General features: G+C 38.0%; 1 protein-coding gene across 1 annotated transcript; it reads left to right on the plus strand.

The window, feature by feature from the left end:
- Window positions 1-288: 288 nt before the first annotated feature.
- Window positions 289-18748, plus strand: NAF1 (nuclear assembly factor 1 ribonucleoprotein). Its single transcript, XM_082758586.1, has 8 exons — window positions 289-480; window positions 2118-2256; window positions 3310-3403; window positions 6953-7035; window positions 8012-8172; window positions 11343-11394; window positions 15093-15198; window positions 18114-18748. The coding sequence occupies exons 1-8, from the start codon at window positions 290-292 to the stop codon at window positions 18491-18493; spliced, it is 1206 nt and encodes a 401-aa protein (XP_082614712.1). The 5' UTR covers window position 289; the 3' UTR covers window positions 18494-18748.
- Window positions 18749-22204: the final 3456 nt, after the last annotated feature.

Genomic DNA, 22204 nt, shown 5'->3' on the forward strand with positions numbered 1-22204 from the left:
AACACGTGGCAGCTGCCCCCACTTTATAAGACCAGCCCCTACCCTTCCCAAAAACCGGCGTCCAACCGCGGTGCGCCCCAGGTCACCCCGCCCAGGGCCTTGACTCCCCGAGCCCGCCGCCGCTCCTCCCCAAATGGCGCCCACGGCCGCCCGCCCCTCGCGCACGCGCGCTGCTTCTCCTCGGGCCCGCCCGGCCCGGCCGAGGCGGCGGCGGCGGCGGCGGCGACCACGTGGGTAGGGGGGGCGGCGGGCGCGCGGCCGGTGGGGCGAGATGGCGGCGCCGGGCGAGATGGCGGCGCAGCAGGAGGTGGCGGCGCAGCAGGAGGTGGCGGCGCAGCTGGAGGCGCTCACCTTCGGCCCCGGCGCGGCGGTCCCGGGCTCTCCTGGCCCCCGGGAGGGCGAGGGGGAAGATGAGGCCGTGCTGCCGCCGGGCGAGGCGGCGTGCTGCTCCCGGCCGGCCGCGGCGGCGGACTCGGAGAGGTGGGTTGGGGAGCGGGGGAGCCGCGCGGCGCTGCCCTGCGGCGCTTCGAGGGGCGGGAGCCGGCCCCCGGTCGTTAGTACACCTCCAAAACAGCGGCTGCGGGGCGCAGAAATCAATGGGAACACGAGAGTTTGGGCTTGTAGAGCATCGTGGCTCGTTGGGCCGCCATCATGTTGAGTGTGGTGCTGGTCCTGGTGCCCCCAAGGTGCCTCTGAACTGCTTTCTGTGACGAGGCACCTGAGGAAGTCTGAACATAGGATTCTTCATAATGAAGGATAACTCTGCTTAGATGTAAGCTGCCTTTCAGCTTCTGAAGCCTGCACGCTTTTAATCAGCTTCAGTGAGTTTCGTGGCTACTTTTTGTTGCAGTTCCCTAATACGAGATTGCCACGTGCCTCTTCTAACCATCAGAAGTTGATGCATAAGAAGTCTGAAGTTCTCCCCATGAGCTTCATTAATGGTTTAATAGTGTAAAGCTAGATTGTGGAAATAGTTGGTTTGCTCAGTTCAAGTAGTCCTAGAACATCATAAAGTACAGCAGCGAGTTTCGTGACTTAATCTTTATGTCTGTAGGGACTTCTTTATTGCTTCCAAAATCTGTTGCAGTGATTGTCATCATAATCGTTTATCTGAAAGCTTTAAGCTACAGCACATAGCTCACTGTTCTTCTTACACTTCATTCTTTTATTTTTCTCTCACTACTTGATTTTCAGTAGTCTTTTTGCTATGTTGATTTTGTTCCTAGAAGTCCTTTTTCAAAGGATCTGTTCAGGAAAGTGTTACTTTTAGTTGTCTTTATTATTAGCAATTATTAGAAAAAGTACAACAACAGATAATTGAAAGCCATCAATATGCTTGTTAAGAAGGTGATTTAATATTAAAATAGGTAGAAGGGAGCGTTTTTTGTTTTTATTTATTCCTGTTTGTAAATCCTGCACTATTAACTGTCAGATGGGGTACTAAAACATACATGCAATCCTACAAATGTTCGACTGTCTCAGTGTGTGTTTGTTAAAGGTTTGTAAGTAGCGTTTTCAGTCAACAGGATAGACTGTTCTGTGTATTTGTTTTTCCCTCTGACTCTTGAGGAAGGAAACTTTTTGCTAAGTGAAACGTGAACATGAGTAATGACTGCTTTTTTACTTTGCCTTTTACTTCAAACATTAAGTGTCCTGGGCAATAAATACTTATGCCAGTGAAAATTACAAAAAAAAAAAAAAAAAAAAAAGCCTTGCAAAAATTTTATATTTTTTTTTAATAGTGCAAGATACATCAGTTGGAGTAAGTACATATATTTTCTACTTCCACTTAGCATTGTGCTAATGTTGGGATTGTGTATCAAGAGTGACTGAGCTATAGTAGGCAGATTAATATGTTATCTTTCAAAACGTCTTGCGGGCACCCAGGTGAGCTGTTACAGTTAGCGTTTGTTCTGAAATGCTGAAGCATTGCTTTTCTCAGTTTTTTAGTGATCTTGTCCAGTGAGTTGTTGGATCAGGAAGGATTGGCGTTCTTATTATACATCTCAGAAAAATGCCTGCTGTCCAAAGGTAGTTGAGTAATGCATGATTTAGGTGTCTTTTTTTAACTTCCATGTATGAGTCCATATTTTAACTCCCATATTTGTTTCATTTAGTGACACAGATTCAGACAGCTCAACTACATCCTCTTCCTCTTCATGTTCTTCATCAACAGTGTCTGATGAAGATGATCATCCAAATGAGAAGGATAACAGAAGACATTGTGTTAAAACAAAAGATGAGTTGCCCCTGGATGTAAGTAAAAAGTGGTATCTTTAAAATCTCATCAAGTAGCCTATCTTTAATTGAATTTGATATGCTTTTAAGTTGCAAGAAAATAAACCTAACCTAGTGATTGAATGTACACTAGCTGTACACTAGCTTGCAGTGTTTCTAAATTTGTGTATATTGGCTCTGATTCTATGTTATGTAATCTGGAAAAAATTTGGCCTCAGTTTGTTTGTCGAGAAATGAAGATAAGGTAAAGTGTTGATGAGAGCCAGAATAAGATTCTTTTGTTGGAGTGAGTCTTCTGCTGGTAGCTGTTATGTTTCTGGAGATGAACTTGTAGAAATACAGTTAACTGCTGAAGTTTGGACACTTTTTCCGAATTCAGATGATGTTGAAGGTAACTTACACTAGTTGCACATAGGTTTCATTCCATATAGTCAAAATAACAGCACTGTAACTTACAGAGAAATACTAGTGTGAGTACATTGGACATGACTAATGAGTTTGTTCAAGTTCAAATACAAGTGTTAAAATCTGCTATCAAAGGCAAAGTTTAAAATTCTGTGTATTCTCTGTGTGGTACTCATTTATGTAGCTGAAGTTCTGTGCTTTTCTCGAAGCTCCTCTCTGATTATCCTCCACTAAATAGAACTTTAAATTAAAGATAATACCTTGACATCCTTCATATTGGTCTGAAGTCAAGGCAATAAATGGTCTGTTTTGTGGTTACTGATTATCTAATTGTATGTTGAAAGTGATTTATTATTTAGTTAGGAAGACAAATATGAAGAAATGAAAACATCTATCAGTTGCTGGCTTTATCCACTTGAATAAAATTAGTGTCTACTTCAGTTGCAATGGAAATACACAGAGTACTGTCTTAATTGAAAAGATGTCTTAAAAAGTGACATTCCCCCAGGATGAGTTCATTTAGAATTATTCTGAAAGATGAATCAAACTAGATTTTTAATGAAATCTTCAAAATGCTAGGCGGTTTTTCTGATTGTCAAGTTTATGTAGCAACAAATTGGTGAATTTATGACGATTATATTCTGAATGTTGATTTTGTGTTTTCAGGAACTGCCTCCAGTTGAAGACTTATCTTTAATTCTACCTGATAATATTGAACTGAAGCTCTTTGGGACAGTTTCCAGTATCATTGAGCAGCTAGGTAGGCAAGATGCATTTACCTTTTACTTAAAATTATGTGTTCATCTTCACATTAGTTGTATATTTAATTGTTCCTCCAAAGTTTCAGTACTGCAGCATTCTGTTCCATAGGGCTGTTAAACATTTCTGTTGATTACCTTGCACTTCTTCAGAGAAGGGGGCAGTAGGTTACCACCTGAGAACTGATCTAATAGACAAACTACTACTAAATGAGTATTGTTTGCATATGCTTTCGTGGGACTTCAATGTTCTGACTTTTGTAAGAAGCCTTTTCTCACCTTGTGTTATGGCCTTTGTATTAATCCTGGCAACAATAAGATTGAGCATGTGCAGTTTTTTGATATCCAAAGATTTTAAATGCTACATATGAATTACATCTGAAGATACAGGAGGTGTGTAAGTGAAAGCACACTGTACAATGCAGTTCCAAGTGCTTGTTTGCAACGCAGCATCTGTTGGATAATTGGTATTTTGAGTAAGTTCATCGTTTTGGCCCCCCGTAGTTCATCCCATTTCTGGCACCTTGACCAAATGCAGGCTGCCATCGTCAGCAGTCATAGGACAGCATGACTAACGTGATTTATAGATGCTGGAGGGTAAGCTTAATAAGATTGAGACACATAATAGATGTAGGTTTGGCTGTAGGCAGTATGTGTTTAGGGATCTTTTCAGCTCTACCTGGCACGTCAGTTTTTGGTATGTGAAATAAGTTTTGCAGAAGCTGGTATTAATGAAACTTCCGTAGTGCATTTGTATTTAAGCGTATTTGAAGTGCTCCATGCTGCTTGAACTGCTTTTAAAGCAATTTTCCTAGGAGAATTGGAGATTTGAAAATAGTATATTTATGTTGAATGGGAAAACAAAAAGAATGAAGCATATAGCTTTTGCTATTAAAACTTTTATATTGTAAAAACAAACAAAAAACTCCAGGGGATACAAGCTATTCATCCACAATTTTGTTGTTGTTGTTGCTTTAGAGTTCATCTCAATCTTTGACCCGAAGCTGTCTTGAAAGAATTGAAGGTAGTTGTCTGGCCATTGAAGGTAGCTGTCTGGCCTATTTTACTCATCTTTTCTCACGTATTTATAATGATGAGGGCTGTTTTCAGCTGAAACAATAGTTTGAAAAGAAGTTGAAAGTTAAATATTCAAGAGAGAGATTACAGCTATTCTTACCTTAGGTTTAGAGTGTGAATGCTTAAATGAAGTTACTTTTAAAGACTTTGGTTTTGAAAATTGTCCTCATTTTTCAATTGTTACTGGTGAATAGAACCTCTACACATCCTGTCTGTATACTGACAGGTGACAACTTTAATCTGCATTCTGCTTTGTGTAACTGGAACATGTGTACTGCTGATTTTATGCTGGTTGGTGAAAATTAGAAAACACAACAGTAAACAAGTATGAAGTAAAGATTAAAGTGTGTAGTAAAACCCCAATATATGTTAATTCCTGTTTTTTCTGCCTTGCTTTGTGGCTTCCTCCATCTGCATGTTTTCTTTTCAGTTCTGCTGGAAACAGGTGTCTGAGAGGCCTCAATTTCAATTGATTATGGCCATATCAGGGGTTCTGTCAATTAACTTCAGATTGTTTTTGATTTTTGACCTAAATAGAAACCTGCGTATACCAAATTTGTATCAGGTACACATGTGTTGAAGACTTGGAAATTGCAAAACTATTAACACAGTAATCAGTATCCTGAACTCCTTCTGCCCCTTTGATTATACTTGGAAGATTTCTACAGAAAACGGTAGAGATTTCTGATAAAATCTGCAATGTCTGTATGCTGATGTCTGATGTCTGTAAGTAGGCATACTATGAGGTCAAGTTAGGGGTAGAAAAACAAGATTAATGAGTGCTTCACAGTAGTTAGGAGAATGGTAGTTATTTTGGTGAACATAAACTTCTGTTCAGTGTATCAACGTTTAACAGAACTTCTGCTGTGTTTTGCTTCAAGGTGCTTAACAGAAAAATTCATCTCTGGGTTGTAGCCTGGAAAGTAAACAGCTTTGGTGTGTGTATATATATAGCAAACCTGCCTTAGGATTGCATTCTGTGGTCCTGGAAGAGTTGAAGTTTAAGGATTTTGTTAGGCTAGGGTAGGGGGGACTATAGGTCAAATCAGTTGTAGGTTAAAATCTCATAGTGGTTCTACCTGCTTTTGTTGGAGCTTATGGTTGCTAGAATGCCTTCCTTGGCATACTTGAAGACTGGGATCTGTAAGTGGTCAATTCGAGTTGAGAACTTTGTGTGTATTTGCCTTTTTTTTTTTTTTTTTTGTAGGATATATTTCTCATGAGGATTAAACAACATACTGGGCTTCTTTCACCCTACATTTTATCATATAGGTAGACACAAAACAGTGATTTCCCTATCTCACAAAAGTCAGTAAACTGTTAAGTCTGTAGCATTGTCACAGGCTTGCTTGGCATATCACGCTTGCAGATCGAAATAGCAGCTGAGCCTTAGGAGGTTTTGCTTGAGGAGGTGTTTGCTTTAAGTTCTGTTACATAAGTTTGGAAGATTTTTGTTAGTTTTTGGAGGAGTCTGAAAGTGATGTTAAGGGCTTGAATATTTGATGATTGAGGAATTGAAAATAGTTAATTTAGCATTATTTTTTAAGGGTGGAGAAGATCACCTTCAGAATCAGAAGTTTTGAGTATGATGCTCCTAGACCGCTGATAGCTTTAAGTGTAGTTTCTACTGAATGTAAAGGAAGACAATATTTCTGTTTTCTTAAGCAAAAAAGAAAAAAATGAGTGAAGCATTCTAAAGACTCCAGTAAAGAGTAAGCTATTTATCCTTGAATCTGGAAAACCTAAAAATAAAGTTGATTCATAGGCTGTATATCATCAAATTGTGTATTTAACACAGGAAAAGCATACTTCTCTGTCCCTTTCTAAGTACGTAAGTCTCCTAAGCGTTTCATCTTTTAAGGTGCTAGAATGACTTGATCAGTTTGACCACTCATACCATCATTAATCATGAATTAGGCCCAAATGTAGGATGAGACTACTGTATGACACTGAAGTGCAAAAATACTTCAAATTGCGTATCTGTATACAGAACTGATAAATGACGCTCCTGGTTACTGCTGTGATTGCACTGTTTGGCATAATTTTTAACTTACTAGGGGAAATTAATAGCTATTTCTATTCTTTTTTTTTTCTGGTGGATTTTTTTTTTTGGAATATTAAGGCAGAACATGCACATGCATCTATACTCACATGCGAAAAAATCGCAGCCTCCCCCACAAATTACTGTTGCTGTTCAGAAACAGCCTGAGGAAATGCAATAGGTAATTCACATACATGTATCTGAGACTTCTGTTTTGTATCTGATAGTTCTATAAACCAGTGTGAATCTTCTCACTCAGATCACTGGAGAATGTTTTAAATGACTGTAAGAAATTTTATACGTGCACAATAATTTTGGGGTGAAGCTGACGATTAGTTTATAAATAGAGATATTTTTCTTGTATTCCTCTGCAATTAAGTACATACTGCTCCTGAAACGTAAAATTCTAATTGCTTTTTTCTTTCCATTGTAGTAATAATTGAATCTGTGAGAGGCCTACCTCCAATAAATGAGGAAAGCATAATTTTTAAAGAAGATCGGCAAGCTGCAGGAAAGGTGTGTGTGTAAAGCGTAAAAACCTGTTATTCTAATATTAAATTCAAAATATTTTATTTTGCAACAAATAGTATTTGAGTCAACTGAGAGACATTTCCTTTATGCATAGTTTTTCCTTGAACTTTAGGGTTTTTTTAGTCATCTGATTTCTTTAATCTTAAAAATTCCGAGCCTGGAACTCATTGCATCCATATAGAATGACAATATGTGGTCTGTTATCTGATTCTGTCATTTGATATGACTGCTTATGGAAATAGAGGTTGCTTTAATAATAATCTTTGCTCTTTTATTGCCAGGATTTGTGGCAAAGATTGGAGAAATTAAAATAAGCTTTCCAGGAAAACACAGGAATAGTTATGTATGTGTACTCTGGTGGTACAGGTTTAGGCTAGTGTGTGCTTTAAGAAGAATGTTTCCTGATAGGGGTATTACATTGAATTCTGTATATGCTATGGAGAAAGTGACACCTCTAGGTGATGGCTTTCTACCAGAATATTTGTCTGTACTAGATGTGAGTGGAACACTGGAAAACATCAAATTGCAGGTGTCCCATACATCTCAGATGTTCTCCATTGAAAAGACATGGAAACTAACATAAAGGCATCTCCTAGAGATGGACTTCAGGAGTAAACAGTCAGGAGATTGTTCAGGTGTTGATTTACTCAGATTTGAAAGCATAATCAAGAGAGGAACAGAAGTCTGACAAAAGGAAAGATTACTAAAGTGAAGGAAACAGTGAAAGCAGTGCAGTTGGGTGGGTGAAGGCAGTATTAGCATGTGAAAATACACTGTCAAACGAATGTAGTAATAAAGGTAAAACATGAGAATCACTTGATTTGATGCTGCAATTTGAAAACACATCAATTCAAGTTGATTAACATAATGCAAGTTATGTTAAAGCTTCACAGTTGTTTGTGATTAAATTAGTTAACTAATCTTGGTGGTGCATTTTAAAATGATTTTTTGTCTCTTTCAGATATTTGAGATATTTGGTCCTGTTATGCATCCCTTCTATGTGTTACGATTTAACAGCCCAGAGCATATCAAAGAGAAAAGTATTAATGTGCAAGATAACATGTATTTTGCTCCATCGGTGCAGGACTTCACCCAGTATATATTTGCAGAGAAACTGAGACAGTAAGTAGCACATCTTCTCTAGTCTGGTTATAACTTTTTTTAATGTAGCTGAAAATGCTGAATCGAAGTTTAGCCTTGAGTACTTCTTCATAGTATCTGCCTGCCTGAGGAAAGTATGATGTATGAATAGGGTTTGTTGCCATCTCGAAGATGAGTACTCAAAGCTAAGGACGAAGAAACAGGGCATGGTAACTGTTGGCTAAACATTAATTTTCTAATAATGAAATGTCTGAGATAACTGTAGGTTTAAAGAAGTTCTGTCACATGTGACTAAGTCCCTATTTGTTAGGATTAGTTCTCATTTGACTCACTATCACAGAGAAAAATTGTAACATTTGGTGTCTGTATAAATTACAACTTCAGTCAGTATTTTTACTGATTTTTTTTTTTTTTTATTGACCAAGGATATAGCAAGGCCTGCAAGGTTTTTTCTTTGAAAGCAGCAGGTATTTTTAAAAAATGTATACACCACTTTCAGCGGAGACCTTTAAAATAGATGGAAGCGGTAGGGTGAGAAAGCTTTGTTTTTCTGCATCCAGCTGGTCTTCAATAATTTGCAAGTGAACTTTGTTGCTTAGCGCAGTAGTTGCACAGACTTAATAATCTGCTTACTGCATCAATAACTGTAGGCCAAACTCAGCATCTGAGATGTGAGATCAGTTTTATAATTTGTTGTATGCTTTGCAAGTAGTTCTGGGAACTGCTTGTTTTATTTCAGTAATACTTAACTACTGTGGTACGAAATTGAACACTAGGTAAGATGTTCAACACTTCCACGTCTTATCACTGCAGTTGAGCAGCATGTCAGACCTTGCTCCTTGCCTTGCATAAAAATGATACATGTGAACAAGTCTAGTCCAAAGTAACCAGCATTTGAGAATGGTGGTCCTGTTTCAGTTTTATTTCACTGAAACTTTTATTTTTGATGTATTTTGTCAGTGAAGGTTCTTAAGTTTTTGTGACACCATTGGTACTATCTGTTGAAGCTACCTTCTCACAAAGCAGGTAGGATAGATACATTCTGCCAGTGGAAATGGATAAACAACTTCCATGTCTTATCTCTGCTGTAACATCTATATAAAGAAACCAAGATGGCATGGACAGTAGAAGAATTCAGCTTCAGTCAGTGGTTTATGGTAGGGCTTTTTGGACTGTGGATTACAAATTTGATGACGAGTGATTTTGTTCCCTGCTCTTGATTAGATTACTTCGCTCTGCAGATTGGTCTGTGAAGTGTTGTCAGCTTAAAAGTTTTAAAAAAATGCTACTCAGAACTGTAGTGGTGCTTTGAAATGGAAAGCAATCAGAATTAAGATCTAAAAAAAACTTAAGTTTGAAGCTTTTTAAAAATCTGCTTGCATTGTGCAAAATTGCAGTGGTGTGAACAGGCTTTATGCATTAAAGGAGAAGATAATGGAAGTATCAGTATTTAGTAGATAGTGCCAAGTTTCTTGAATGCAAAACGACTTAATAAAAGTAATGTGTGGATTTTTGTCTGCATTGACTGAAACACAATAATTCAAAGAAGCTCATGTATTTTCATGGTTCCTATGAGTCACCTTTTTGTTAGACTTCTAGGTTTTACAGTACCTGAATTCAGAAATCTAAGAATTAGTGTCCTGCTCTTTGCAGAAGATTAAGTATCTCAAAGGATGGAAATTGTTCTGTTGTGCTGAAATGGTGAAGGTTGCCTTGGCAGAGTGAGATAAACTACTTTAAGATTAGGAAAACTTAAGATGAATTTTGCAGTTAGTAGTACTACGTATTGCCTAGTGATGACAGGTTTTGAAGTCTTGTTTATGCTCTGGTATTTCTGGAGGGAGTTTATTACCCTGAAACAAGAAGGTGAGAGGAAGAAACAATGAACTTTGTTCATAATAAATATTCTTCCTTTCTTCATTGCCTTGTTAGTGTTTTCTGTAGCCTAGAAATTAATGGGTTGCGTTCTGAGGTGTTTTCCTGATAATCACGGTGGTGTTGTCTTTAAGGTTTTCTAACCATACATAAAGATTGAGCTTCAGTTTTACGGGTAGGGATTGAGGCACAAAGCACTTCGAGATGAGGTGCCTGTATTCTCTTGGGCTGTCTTTCAGGTCTGTTTAAATCCAGGCAGCATGGAGTTGGTCATGTACATCAGTGTTGCTGTTGTAGCTTGATTTTTGTTGACTTGCTGATTACATAATGCTTGGTTATTAGAGCATTGTTTGTAGATATTTCATATAGAACACTTTTCTAAACTTACATGGCTCCATTTTACAAGTATGCATTTTAGCATTTTGTTTAGTTTGCATAAGTAAAGATTGTCTTGAAATTACAGACCAAAATATATTAAATTTTCAAGAAGCATATTTGACAGACTTCTAAATTAAACTTGTTCCAGAGTTGCTACCGATCAATGAAATTGCTTGATTTTTTTAATGGAGTTCTTGAAGTGGTGAGAGAAATAAATGGCACCAATTCAGAATTCTTTTGGGGCAAGAACATTTTTTGTGAGTTGTTTTTGCTTCTTCACATGTCTTTTGTCTTAAATTTTAATTTTATATTTACAACCATCTATCAACTGATTATCTAGTTAATGCTATCTTAATAGAATTGTAAGCCAAGCCTAGGGTTTTGATTCTGAAGTTGCTTTGCGATAGATGGACTTGAAGCTCATATCCTTCTAGACAAATTCTTTACTCTTTTCAACTGGAGATAACAGAATAAGGGTATAAGGGAAGAATAAGAAATTTTATGACGGTAGTTATCATAAGAAATTTCTGGTGACTTGTCCCAATTATTTCAAGCAATTTAGGTTTAAAAGGACGTGTTGGGAGGATACTGGTCGCAGCTTAATATTAGCTGTCTGAAGTGTTTTGTCTACTCAAAGGAGGAAAGTGTTTTCAAGTGGCCTGTCTGGTGAAGCCCTAAGTTGACACATATGTTACTGTTTGTTTAGAAAAAAATGTGGGAAAAAAACAAATGCTTCTTTAAAAACAGGCATGTATCCTGGTATATCAGATAAGTCTGGAAGAAAGTATTACCCTACTTGCTACACTACAGTTTTCATACAAATTATTTTTTAACCTGAAATATGTTACTATACCACAAGTGAAACATGAGATGTTTCATAGCCTCCTTAAAACTTCTTACTTCTTGATTGTGTAACACTCTGTGTTTTTTACTTTTAGGGAGAAGGGGTCAGATGCATCTTGGAAGAATGACCAAGAACCGCCACCTGAAGTAAGTATATATAGTTTGTTCTATTGTTTTTGAAAATGTATATAGAAAACATTCTGTGCAGTGGGATTAATTACCAATTTATTTTTTTTAAGCATACAAGAGTTTGATATAACTTTTGTAAAGAGCATCTGCTTTCCTTGGAGAGGCCTACCAGTCAGTAGGAGAGAGATTTAGTTATCTTTTTTACTTGCTTTTTGCAGTTTGAAATGTATGTATCTTTATTTTCAGTTTTTCCAGTTCTTCAAGAATGTGTTTGGAAACCTGAATGATCAACTTTCAGTAGCAAAAACTATTACTTTGCCAGATAGTTCTGCTTCTGCTAGGGCATTTTTGTCTTTGCTGTGCTTTCACAGTATCTTTGCCTTTCAACCTGACATAACCAATCCTTTTTATATAAAGGTTTCCTAGTATTCTACAAGGTTGGATGTTAGTCTCTTAGATTAATGTGACACCTGTTCTGTTGCATTCTTTGAATGGCTCCTTGTTAAGGTTTCCCTACTGTTTCCTATTAAAATGCCAGTGTAACAAGATGAGCTTTTTCCATACAAAGGCAGTCATATATGATGATACAGAAACAAGAGCTCTTCACAACCATCACTTATTGTAGGATCTCTAATGACTTCAGTGACCAGCCTTTCTCTCTAGTGCTCTTTAACACCAATTTTAACTGATTCGTTATTTTTCATGACTATTTGCCTCTTTATTAACAGCCACAAACGGTGTTTTTATTGATGTGACATCATGAGACTGATTTTTCTGGCTTAAAGCTCCCATTTTTCCATGCAATTTTTACTTTAAGCCTAACTTACACAAAATAGCTCAAAGTCCTAGAAGCCTCAAATAGTGTACTAAAATGATCTTAAAATTAACTGCTTTTTCTGAATTTTATGAAAGTTTGACAGGTTAGTGTAGTTCCACAGAACATGGTTCCAAATATAAACTATAGGTAGGAAAGGGCTTTTAGTTGTTTGAGTGGGTTTCCATGTTTTTGTTGTTCTAAGCAATACTGCATTAACATACCTTATCCTGGTTCGTTGTTCTGGCTTGAAGGAGAAATATGTGAGTTTTTTGTAAGGTTTGAAGATACGTGCTGTAATGATGTATCAGTTTGTCAATCCAGAATGTTGCTTTATTTAGTATGGGGTATGGATTTCAAAATACTTTTTCTTCCCACAAGCTGAATTAAGTTGAGCAGTGTGAACTTCTCACAAAGAATGCTTGTTTAACACTTCTGAATGTAGGTTTCCTTCCTTTGTTGGGAAGACATCTCACCAAGAATTATCATTTGAGAATTAGAAGTGTTGCACAGATTTAGACTGTAGATACGTGACTAACAGAGCATTGAAAGACTGTATGCTTTTGGCTAAGCCTAGCTTTTTGGTGGTGATATAAAATGTGCTCATAGGTTAATGGTAAGTTCTTAATTTCATAGCTGTATTTTAAAGCTATTCAGGGGGTAAGCATGTAAATGCTTAATTTGAATTTGTGGGTGTCTAAATAACTTTAAAATCTGGCTGTGTACAGTGAAGCACTCAAGTCTTTAGCAGATACAGGTTCACTGCTTTTTCCAAAGTTGATAATTATTTAAAAAAAAGATTTTTTTCTAAGATGATCTGGTGTCTTTGAGTATTAGAACCTGAAAGTACCGAGGGAACTTTGCTGTACTTCATGATAGGAAGAAAGGAAGGAGATTTGAAAGAAATCATTGCTGGCAAGGATGGGCAACCTAGTTGGGTTTTGTGACACCTTTCTGACTTAGCGATGTGCATGCTTACTGTTTTGTAGAAAACAATACACAACAGCTTGTAATCCTTAATTAGGCTCATCTTTGGATAGTTCTGTAGTTACACATTACCCTGGGATAACCAGGCTGTGACAGCTGATGAGCTGGTAGAAAGTATCTTCTGCTTTGAAGGCAATAACTGTTGACAGGGGTGCAGATTTAATTTTATGCTACTGATGCTTGAAATTGTCTCATAGAGCCAGGCTCCTTCAGAGCCCTCAGCTGGCAGTTGATTCCATAGCTTGTCTGGCAAGCTCCCCCAGTGAACTGCGTGGAGTTTTGGAGTCAGTTCTTTTGATGCTATGAAGTTCTATTTTTCCATGAACCTTAACTTAATCCTGGCTAGGTCTTTCATGCTTCTTACCTTTTTTAAGGTATGGGATAAGTGTTTCTTTTGCCACAGGCTTGTAATTAGCCTACTTTAGCTGTAGACTCAGCAGTACAATTTCTCTAGGGTCTTTAGGGTCATAGGATGTCTTTAGGGTCATAGGATGACAATGCATGGTGTTTTGGTGCAAGGCCAGCAGGAGGAGATAACTGTGACTTCTCTGAGGTAGCTTTTGTGGAGTGTCATGTGAAAATGAGGTGGCAGCAGAAGGTACCTGTTGTTTGTTACTTCTGTTCTGCTTGAGGATGATGTATTTAGTCCTTAGAAAAATGCAGAAGCTAGCAAGAGATTTTACTTCATAGTATGTAGTACTGTTGTATTCCTTGTGGCTTTTTGGAGTGTAAGAATATAATCCAGTTACGCAGAAGAGGAAGTAATTGTATTCAGAATTAACATTTAGGTTGCTTTTTTTCCTAGCAGTGTATCCGTGCTGGGTTTTTTAGATGTGTGCTCTGAAGCAATGCATCAGGAAACAGCAAAAACCTTCCTTTTGGAACTGGGGTAGGTAGGGGTTGTGCCCCTCACCCCCCTTAGTCACACAAGGGAGCAGTCTTTTGAAGAACTAGTTATGCTAACAGATTTCTTTGTTGCTGTTAATAACCCCTCCTTGTTCTGTGTGTAAGCTAGGGTTCTAAAGGTAGCAAAACCTTGCCTAATAGGAACAAAATGTTGCAGTGGCATTGAGTCTACTGTAAATTACAACATTCTTCAAAACTGAAAATTCCTTTGAAATAACATTGCTATTGAAAGCTTAACAGACAAGAACAATATTATTAGAATCTCACTAGTCTAAAATTGTCAGTACATATTAATTTTCTGTAGCTTAATGTAGTTAAATTTAACTGCTCAGTTCAGTGTTGGTCATGAAAATCTTAGATTATTAAAATAACCCATATATTAATTTACCTACTCTGTACTTTAAATAACATGTAACCCCTTGCAAGATTTTTGTTGGTAATTACTAGCCAGCTTCCTCAGTTTCACTCAGCTACTGCTGTATTACTCTTTTCCTCTTAATTTTGGTGAGAACTAGGTGAATTGTCTGTATTGGGTTGGATTGGGAAGAGTGAGATAGAATCCTTGGTAGACTTGTGTTGAATTGCATGCAAGTTCTGAAAATCTTCACTGCAGTTTTTAGCAGTAAGCTGTGAAAGGTATTCATGAAAAAGGATGTGCGCTTAAATCTGTTGCGTGTCATACAATTGTTTTTTTTTTCTTACTAACTTCAAGGCAAAAATATGTTCAGTGCTTGAATGTTGCTGTTTTTAGGAAAATTGGAAAGAATAACTGAGAATTGTCCAATTGTTTTCTGAGAAATTTGTGGAGTGTTAAGGTTCTGATTGTTGAGAAGCCAGCTGAACATATGATGGCTCTTAGAATGCAAAACAGGAAAGTGCAGCTTCAGTATTTTTCAAAGCTGACTGCAGGATGCAGTGTTTTCTAAATACTGATTTATTGCTAGAACTGAAGTTTTTTGTACATTTTTTTAATATTTTAATGGCTTTTTTCTCCTCTTTTTTTAACCAGGCCTTGGACTACAGTGATGATGAGAAGGAGAGAGAGGCAAAACAAAGGAAAAAGAAGGCTCAAAATCAAGGAAGGAAGAAATTCAGATCAGAAACAAATACATCAGGTGAGTGAACACTGGGAGAGTGCTTTCATCTGTCAGATACCATTGTGCTTTTCATACAGCATATCTTAAAAATTGTTTTCATACAGTTGATAAATGTTTGTGTACTTTCCAAAGCTGAGTGTTTGAATCTGTGACTGTTCCTTACTTTCTAAGGAAAATCAGCAATTTTTTTTCCATTAAGCTGAGAAAGAAATAGTATAGAGCAGGGTAGTTGTCAGAGGAGACTCAAAGCCTCTAAGGTAGATGGTGTGATCTAATACACAGCAAGGATAGAGAGCACATGCCACCTTTCAGACTTCGGAGCTTGCTTATTGCAGAGGTCATTGTGGCCTAAGTTCAACCTATGCCATTGAATATAGGGAGAAGATAAAGGAAAACCATGTATGATTTTTGGAAAACCGTTTATTTGAGACTCAAGGAGAGGATGCCAGTCTTCAATGCAGAACTTCTCTTCCTTGAAAGGAAGCTCTTTTTCACCCAAGGCATATTAATACCTCTCCTTAATTAATGACCTGTCTTTAGCTCTCTGAGATCCCCTGTTCACCTGTCATAGTCATTAGATAAACTTGGAGTAGATTAGTGAACTGTGTAGTTTTTCATAATATATGCACTGTTCTTCACTTCTTCCTGCTGTTGACAGATCATTTGCATGTGTATGTTTGTGGCTGTGCTGTTTGCAGTAACTGAATTTTCCTATGTCTTCACTTGTGTCTCTAGTGACGAAAACATTCTTATTGTCATTTTGGCTGAAAAATTTAAATTCAGTCTTACTTTGATATTACTGATATGCTTCTGTTATGTGCTTTCTGTACTTCTTTTAAATACTGGTGACCCACCTTACCTCCACTCTTTTTCTGCTACTGCTTGCATATCAGTTTGCTGCTTCTGTCTGCTCCATTTTTGCCGTGCATTGCTTTTGCATTGAAAAAATCATTATTAGTCATACCATTGGACAAATCTTTCTTGGACTGACTCCTGCCATGAGTTTGCTGCCTTTTAGTACAGTTGCTAGGCATGGCACCCCCACCCACTGAACCTCTTTTCTCTATAGCTTGTAAGTCAGCAGCTGTCCTTTTAACTGTTTTCCTCTGTGTAAAGTTCATCCCTTCTTTCATAGCTGATTGTTATTTTCTCTCCTGGTTTCTGCTTATCTGCACTGCATAAGGCGTATTTTCTAGCATGTCCTTATTCTGCCAGCTTACTGCGGACGTGTCTTTCCTAGGGCTTGCTGAGGCTGTTACTGAACTACTGTACATAACTGAGGACAGAACAGGACGAGCTTTCTCAGTGTTTCAAGGAAGTATGAGTTATGATTTACTGAGCTTGTTATTCATAAATAACACGTTTTAAAGTTGATGCTACTTGCAGTTTACTTTTGGCTATGGAATTCAGCAGCAAGGATGGCTGTTAAGTTGGAGCACAAACTCAGTCTCAGCTGGAGTTTTATATGGTTGCATTTTCATAAAACTCCAGGTACATTAAAAATTGCTCCTTGTTACAGTCTTTAATAAGAACTAAAAGAACATGAAGTAATTTTACGAGTGCTTCCCAAAGGGCTGGATGCAGCAAAGGAATCAAAGGTCCTAATCCCCCATGAAAACAGCTAGGAATCTTGGTATTAATTGTTTTCACAGATCTGTTTTTTACAGATGAAATTGTTTTGCAATCTAGCACCAAGGATTAGGTCCAGATAAAACTCAAATTCAATGACCTTGTTGTGGTGTTATGTACTTACTTATTACTTGTGTTTCTAACCCTAAAATCTTTAAGAGATCATGTGTCTGTGTAAATTCTGTAGCCTTTTGAATATCTTAGCAACTTCCTGGAAGTTTTTGTAATGTTGTAATGCTCTTCATGTAGTCCTTACGCAATTCTACAGAATGGATGTCATGAATACCCTTACAGTATTCATATAAACTGGCTGCACACTTATCATGAACCTTAAACGTATGCTTACAGTGTGACCTGTACAGGAAAAAAATCTTTGAAAGATGAATGCTGGAAGTTAATTGGCTAAAGATTTAGGTCTGCCTTTTCCCCCGATAGAGTTGATTAACTTCATTAAATTGGAGTTGAAACAATTTGTCCTGTATCTGCTATAATACCAAAGATGTGTCTGAAAGATGTGTAGCACTTTAGTGCAATCAATGCAGTGTCTAGTACATTGGCTTAAAACATGATAAATATCTGTCATATATCTGCCTAGATATGTCTTGAATAGTAAGTTGTTACTAAGATAACTTTTGACACCACATTTGCAGTAGTTATTTGAGTAGCAATTAGTTAAGTAAAATAACTTGTTTTCTGTTACACCTATAAGCACATGGATTTTAACACCACAAACTTTGGAAGACGTGAGGAAATATCCTTACGTGCTTAATGTTGAGTAATTCCAGTAGTAGTTTGCAGCATAATGAAAATGTGAAAAACTAAAAATGAAAATGAAAAACTAAAGATGGAATAAGGACTGCTGATCTTTGTAGTGTGTTGCTAAATCTGGCCTTATGTTGAAACTTCTAAAATACTTAGTTGGAGTGTTTGCATGGTTTGTTAATGCAAGTGAAAATGCCTAGAGGGGAAGAACGTGAAGTTTCCTTCTTAATGATTGAATTTGCAGCACTCAGGATCATTCTTTCTATATTACTCCAATAAGTAAAGATTAGTTGCTAAACAGTAGACTTGCCAGTACTTCTTTGTTCTACTTGCCAGTATTGTAGAAAAGGTTACGCTTCCAATTTCATTGACTTCAACTTCTGATGTATGATCTTAAAACAGACTTAACTGTATACTGTAGTAAGCTCTCTCAATACAGGTTAGGTATTTGTTTGTATTTGAAGACAGAAGTGATTCTTGAAAGGTTTGTGAGGACTAAACTTAAACTTTCCAAAATACTAAAACTTTTTTTTGTTTTAAAGATGAGTACAAAGGAGCTCATCAGCCAGTGCAACAGCCTGCTCAAAGTTATTCAAGGGGGTACCATGACAGACAGTTCTCTGGTGTTCCATTTCCTCCACCATCAGGACCTCGAGGATTTTCAAGACCTCAAATGAGACCGCCACAGGCATACTATTCAGACAACAGAATACATCATGAGTCTCCGGTGTTCCGGCAGCCTTACAGAAGTGAAAATCCAATGATGCAGCAGTATCCCTTTCCTCCTCCAGTTTTTGGTTCCAGTAATCAGATGCATCAATTTCACCATCCACCTTCAAATCTAAACGTGGCTTGGATGGGCCCAAATGTGTACAACTCATCGTACCCATTTTTGCCACCACCACCTCCACCTCCAAGATAGCCATCAATCTCACTTCAAGCCTTGCTAAGTTTCCATAAACTTATGGCTGCCAAGACTGCATTCCATTATTTTGGAGATACTTTATTTTTTTCTGCAAGAATAGAACAAATGCAGAGTTCAGTGCTTTGTGGGATATCCACAGAAATTTTTTTCTATTTCTTTTCTGTTTCAAAAAATGTATGATTAAAATTACATTATTATATAATGGTTTATTTTTGTAATATCTACCAGCTTGGGGTGATAATAAAAACTTTTCAGAGATTGGTGTATAGTGTTTGAAGTGTTTTGTACTAAATAGAAGCTTAATAACTGCTCTTTCATGGTGATAGGGGATATTCGGCATAGATGTTTTTTAATAGTTCTTAGATGAATTGGATACTGCTATGCTGAGCTGTCACTTGTTTGAATTTGTGCAAGTTTTGAAATCTCCTTACATGGAAAATAAAATTTGATACCTAATTTTTAAGCCAAGCTTACCCCTGTTTATGTAAGGTATAAACTCCTGTGATCCAGCTTCTAACATTTCATTAATTTCATGTTAATTGGCAGACTAGAGCTGGATTGTCTGTTAGAATAATTGCTGCAGTAGCTAGATCAGACTGGACCAACAGCTAAATTACTCTGTTGGATTTAGTATCCTACAGTAGCTATAGAAGGACAACAGTGAAACCTATTGAACAGATGTTTTGAAATTAGTTTTAGGATGTAATTGCATGGACTGGGGAAAAGAAAAGCTGTCAATCTCTCTAACCTGTTTTTTTGGATACAAAACGCAGGTAGCACTGGATGCTGTTTGGCTGTCTTTACAGTCAAAACTGTCTCCTCTAAAACAATGAGGTTCATCAACTTTGCCAGCCCGCTTCTGGGAGGGAGCAGACTAGTCAACTGAAGACAGTCTGGAACAACTTCTTGGCCAAAGGGTCTATCCAACAATTGCACCTCCATAGCCTCCAATGGAGTCTCTCTGGCTGGTTGGCTACAGTAGAAGCAGGACAGACATTAAAGCATAGTCACACCATTGAACTGATTTACAGAGCTGTGTGCTCAATATTTCTATTCTCAAACTCACTGGCCTCATTAGTTTCTTTGGATATCTATTGAAAGACTAATTAGGCTTGCCAGGTGTTGCTTAGTATTAAGATTAATTTGTATTGGGTTTACATGGCAAGGTTTCAGTAGTGGGGGGCTGCAGGCATGGCCTCTGTGAGAAGAGTCCAGAAGCTGCCCCATGTTGGGTGGGGGGGGGGGTCAGATGCCTCCAAAAGGCACTGGCCACAGAGCTGACTTAGTAAGTGATGTTGTGTTTGCCTCTGTGAGAGCAGATTTAAGAAGGGGGGGGGGGGAACCTGCTGCACAACAGCAGCTGGGAGAAAGGAGTGAGAAGCAGCCCTGCAGCCCCCAAGGTGAGCATAGCAGGAGGGCAGGAGGTGCTCCAGGCATGCAGCAGCAGTTCTGTGGAGCAGGCTGTCCCCCTGCAGCCCGTGGAGGAGCCCCCGGTGGAGCAAGTGGATGTGGCCTGGAGGAGGCTGCAGCCCATGGAGAGCCCCTGCACTGGGGCTTTGCAAGTCTGGGTAGTCACCATGTTTTCAATACAGAAAATGTATTTCATAATTCGTAGTGAATGCGTTGTGAGCTATGCTGTTCAGGGGTTCAACATGAATAGGAGTGGAAGGAAAATGCTACTATGCCTTATCTTCCATGTGGAATAACTTAACCTGCAAATTCATTTACGTTCGTTCAACTAGCCAATGTAATCCACTATTTAGGGTGGAATACTGATTTTTTTTTTTTCAAATAAGGTATTTGTTCTGCGAATCCCAAATATGTTTATGTAATATTAAATGTTTTCTCACTTTTTCATCTGAGTATTAGGATTTAGGAGCATTTAGGTTTTATTAAATTGTTAGGTTAGAACCTTATAATAGCATTCATTCAATAAGATAGTTGGGAAGCTTAATCCCTGCAGAAGAAGAGAACATTTTTTGTTTTGTAGCTATTCTTTCCTCGCAGAGGGGATTAAAGCAATGTTAACATCAGGAAAGTTTAAAGTCCAGAACACAGTTTTCACAGGTGTCAAAAGTAGTCAGTAGCTCAGTGATTGTTATGTTTTGGTGCTGTGACAGGTCAGAGGCAAGTCTTAAGCAATGGTTTCTAGTAGACCAGTATTTATATTCTCTGTGACTCATGTCTGTTTGCAGATTCAGCCCAGAGTGCTGCAAGAGTTCTGCTACATTTTTTAAACATTTTTGGTTATTCTTCCATACGATTTGACATTTCTTTGTGGGCTTCACCTTACAGTGAAGACTTAGGGCGTGGGAGGAATGAAGAGCTGGGGAGGGGAGAGAAACTAGAGGAGAAGCAGAGGTTAAGGGAGGAGATTGACTGCAGTTACTCCAAGGTTGACGTTTATTAGATACAAGTATGGAGGTGATAAACTATTGTATTATATAAATGACTGTAACTATGGTAACATGGGAAAATGGAAATTGGAATTACGTACCTGACACCATTTCTCTTAAACTCATAAATAATCATCATTGGTATTTTGATGGCTTTTAAGTCCAGTTTGAACAAGAGTCAATGGAAAGGGATCAGAGTTTTCCTGGAGGCAAACAGGCAAGGGAAAAAGGTAGGTTCCTTGAAGAAAAATGTTGACAAATACTGTGGGGTAGGGGGGAAGTTCACACTGCTGCAGGCTGCTCAGGGAAGTGGTGGAGTCAACGCTATTGGATGGATTCAGAAATTGACTTTGGTCAACAGTCCATGGTAGCCTCACACTGAGCGGAGAGTTGGACCATAGGATCTTGAGACTGACCAACCTAAATTAATCTTCTTGATGCTGTCATTCTTTTGGAGTTCTCTACTCCTACTACAGACTTTGTCTATCAATACCAAAAGGCATGGACAGTCCAGCCAGAGTTAGCAGTGTTTAGGAAGCCTGGCTTTTTATTTGTGCTGTTATGCTGTTTCATTATCATACAGATATTTGTATCTAAAGCATCCATGCTGTGCTAGAAGTTGGACTTGCTGTGGAAGGTAATAACTTACCATTTCACTTGGATGTAAGCTGATTTGAGGAATTGTTCCTTTATTAGCTGTTTGGGAACTAATGCTGATGAAAGTCTTAGTTCCTGTCATTTTCTCTGAAGGGGTAAGGCATTTTGTGTCGTGCAACTTAGTTTGAGAATGGTATAACAAATAACAGTACCTAGAAACTGCTTTATTTACTTTAAACAAGCAAACAAACAAAAAAAGCAGGAATTATGTTTCATGTCCTCTAACAGAGGGATATTTGTCAGAGGGGAGACCTTTTGAATCATGCTGGGCACTCATGGCATCACAAACATTGGTGCCACACAGATCAAAACTAGAAATAAGCTTTTTTTTTTTTTTTTTTTTTTTTTTTGTATGCTGTATTTAGCAATTTCCAGGTTGGTTTCTATTTCTTTGCAGTTCAAAGGTATTGTCAGTTATTTTTGTCTAGTAAATTTAGTGACATACACAGTCAGACTTAAAAGTAATGAAGAGTTCCTGAATCTGCACAGAACACTTGGTAACAGAATCTGCTACAGAGTCAAGTAAAATATAGCAGACTCCGAGGGATGACATAGCAAGTGAAAGCATTACTATAGGCATAGCACCAGGCACTTACAGTACAGCTTAATATTCAGGAAGGATGTATAATTTTGGAAAGACTTAATAATGCTCTGT

This window comes from Aythya marila (genome assembly GCF_965140915.1).
Source record: "Aythya marila genome assembly, chromosome: 4".
NCBI lineage: Eukaryota > Metazoa > Chordata > Aves > Anseriformes > Anatidae > Aythya > Aythya marila.

Excerpts from the sequence above, each read along its gene's own strand:
- NAF1 (XM_082758586.1), top strand. The coding sequence starts at position 290 with ATGGCGGCGCAGCAGGAGGTGGCGGCGCAGCAGGAGGTGGCGGCGCAG. Across the intron at positions 481-2,117 it reads GCGGCGGCGGACTCGGAGAG|TGACACAGATTCAGACAGCT; the intron begins GTGGGTTGGGGA and ends TGTTTCATTTAG. Across the intron at positions 8,173-11,342 it reads TTTGCAGAGAAACTGAGACA|GGAGAAGGGGTCAGATGCAT; the intron begins GTAAGTAGCACA and ends TTTTACTTTTAG.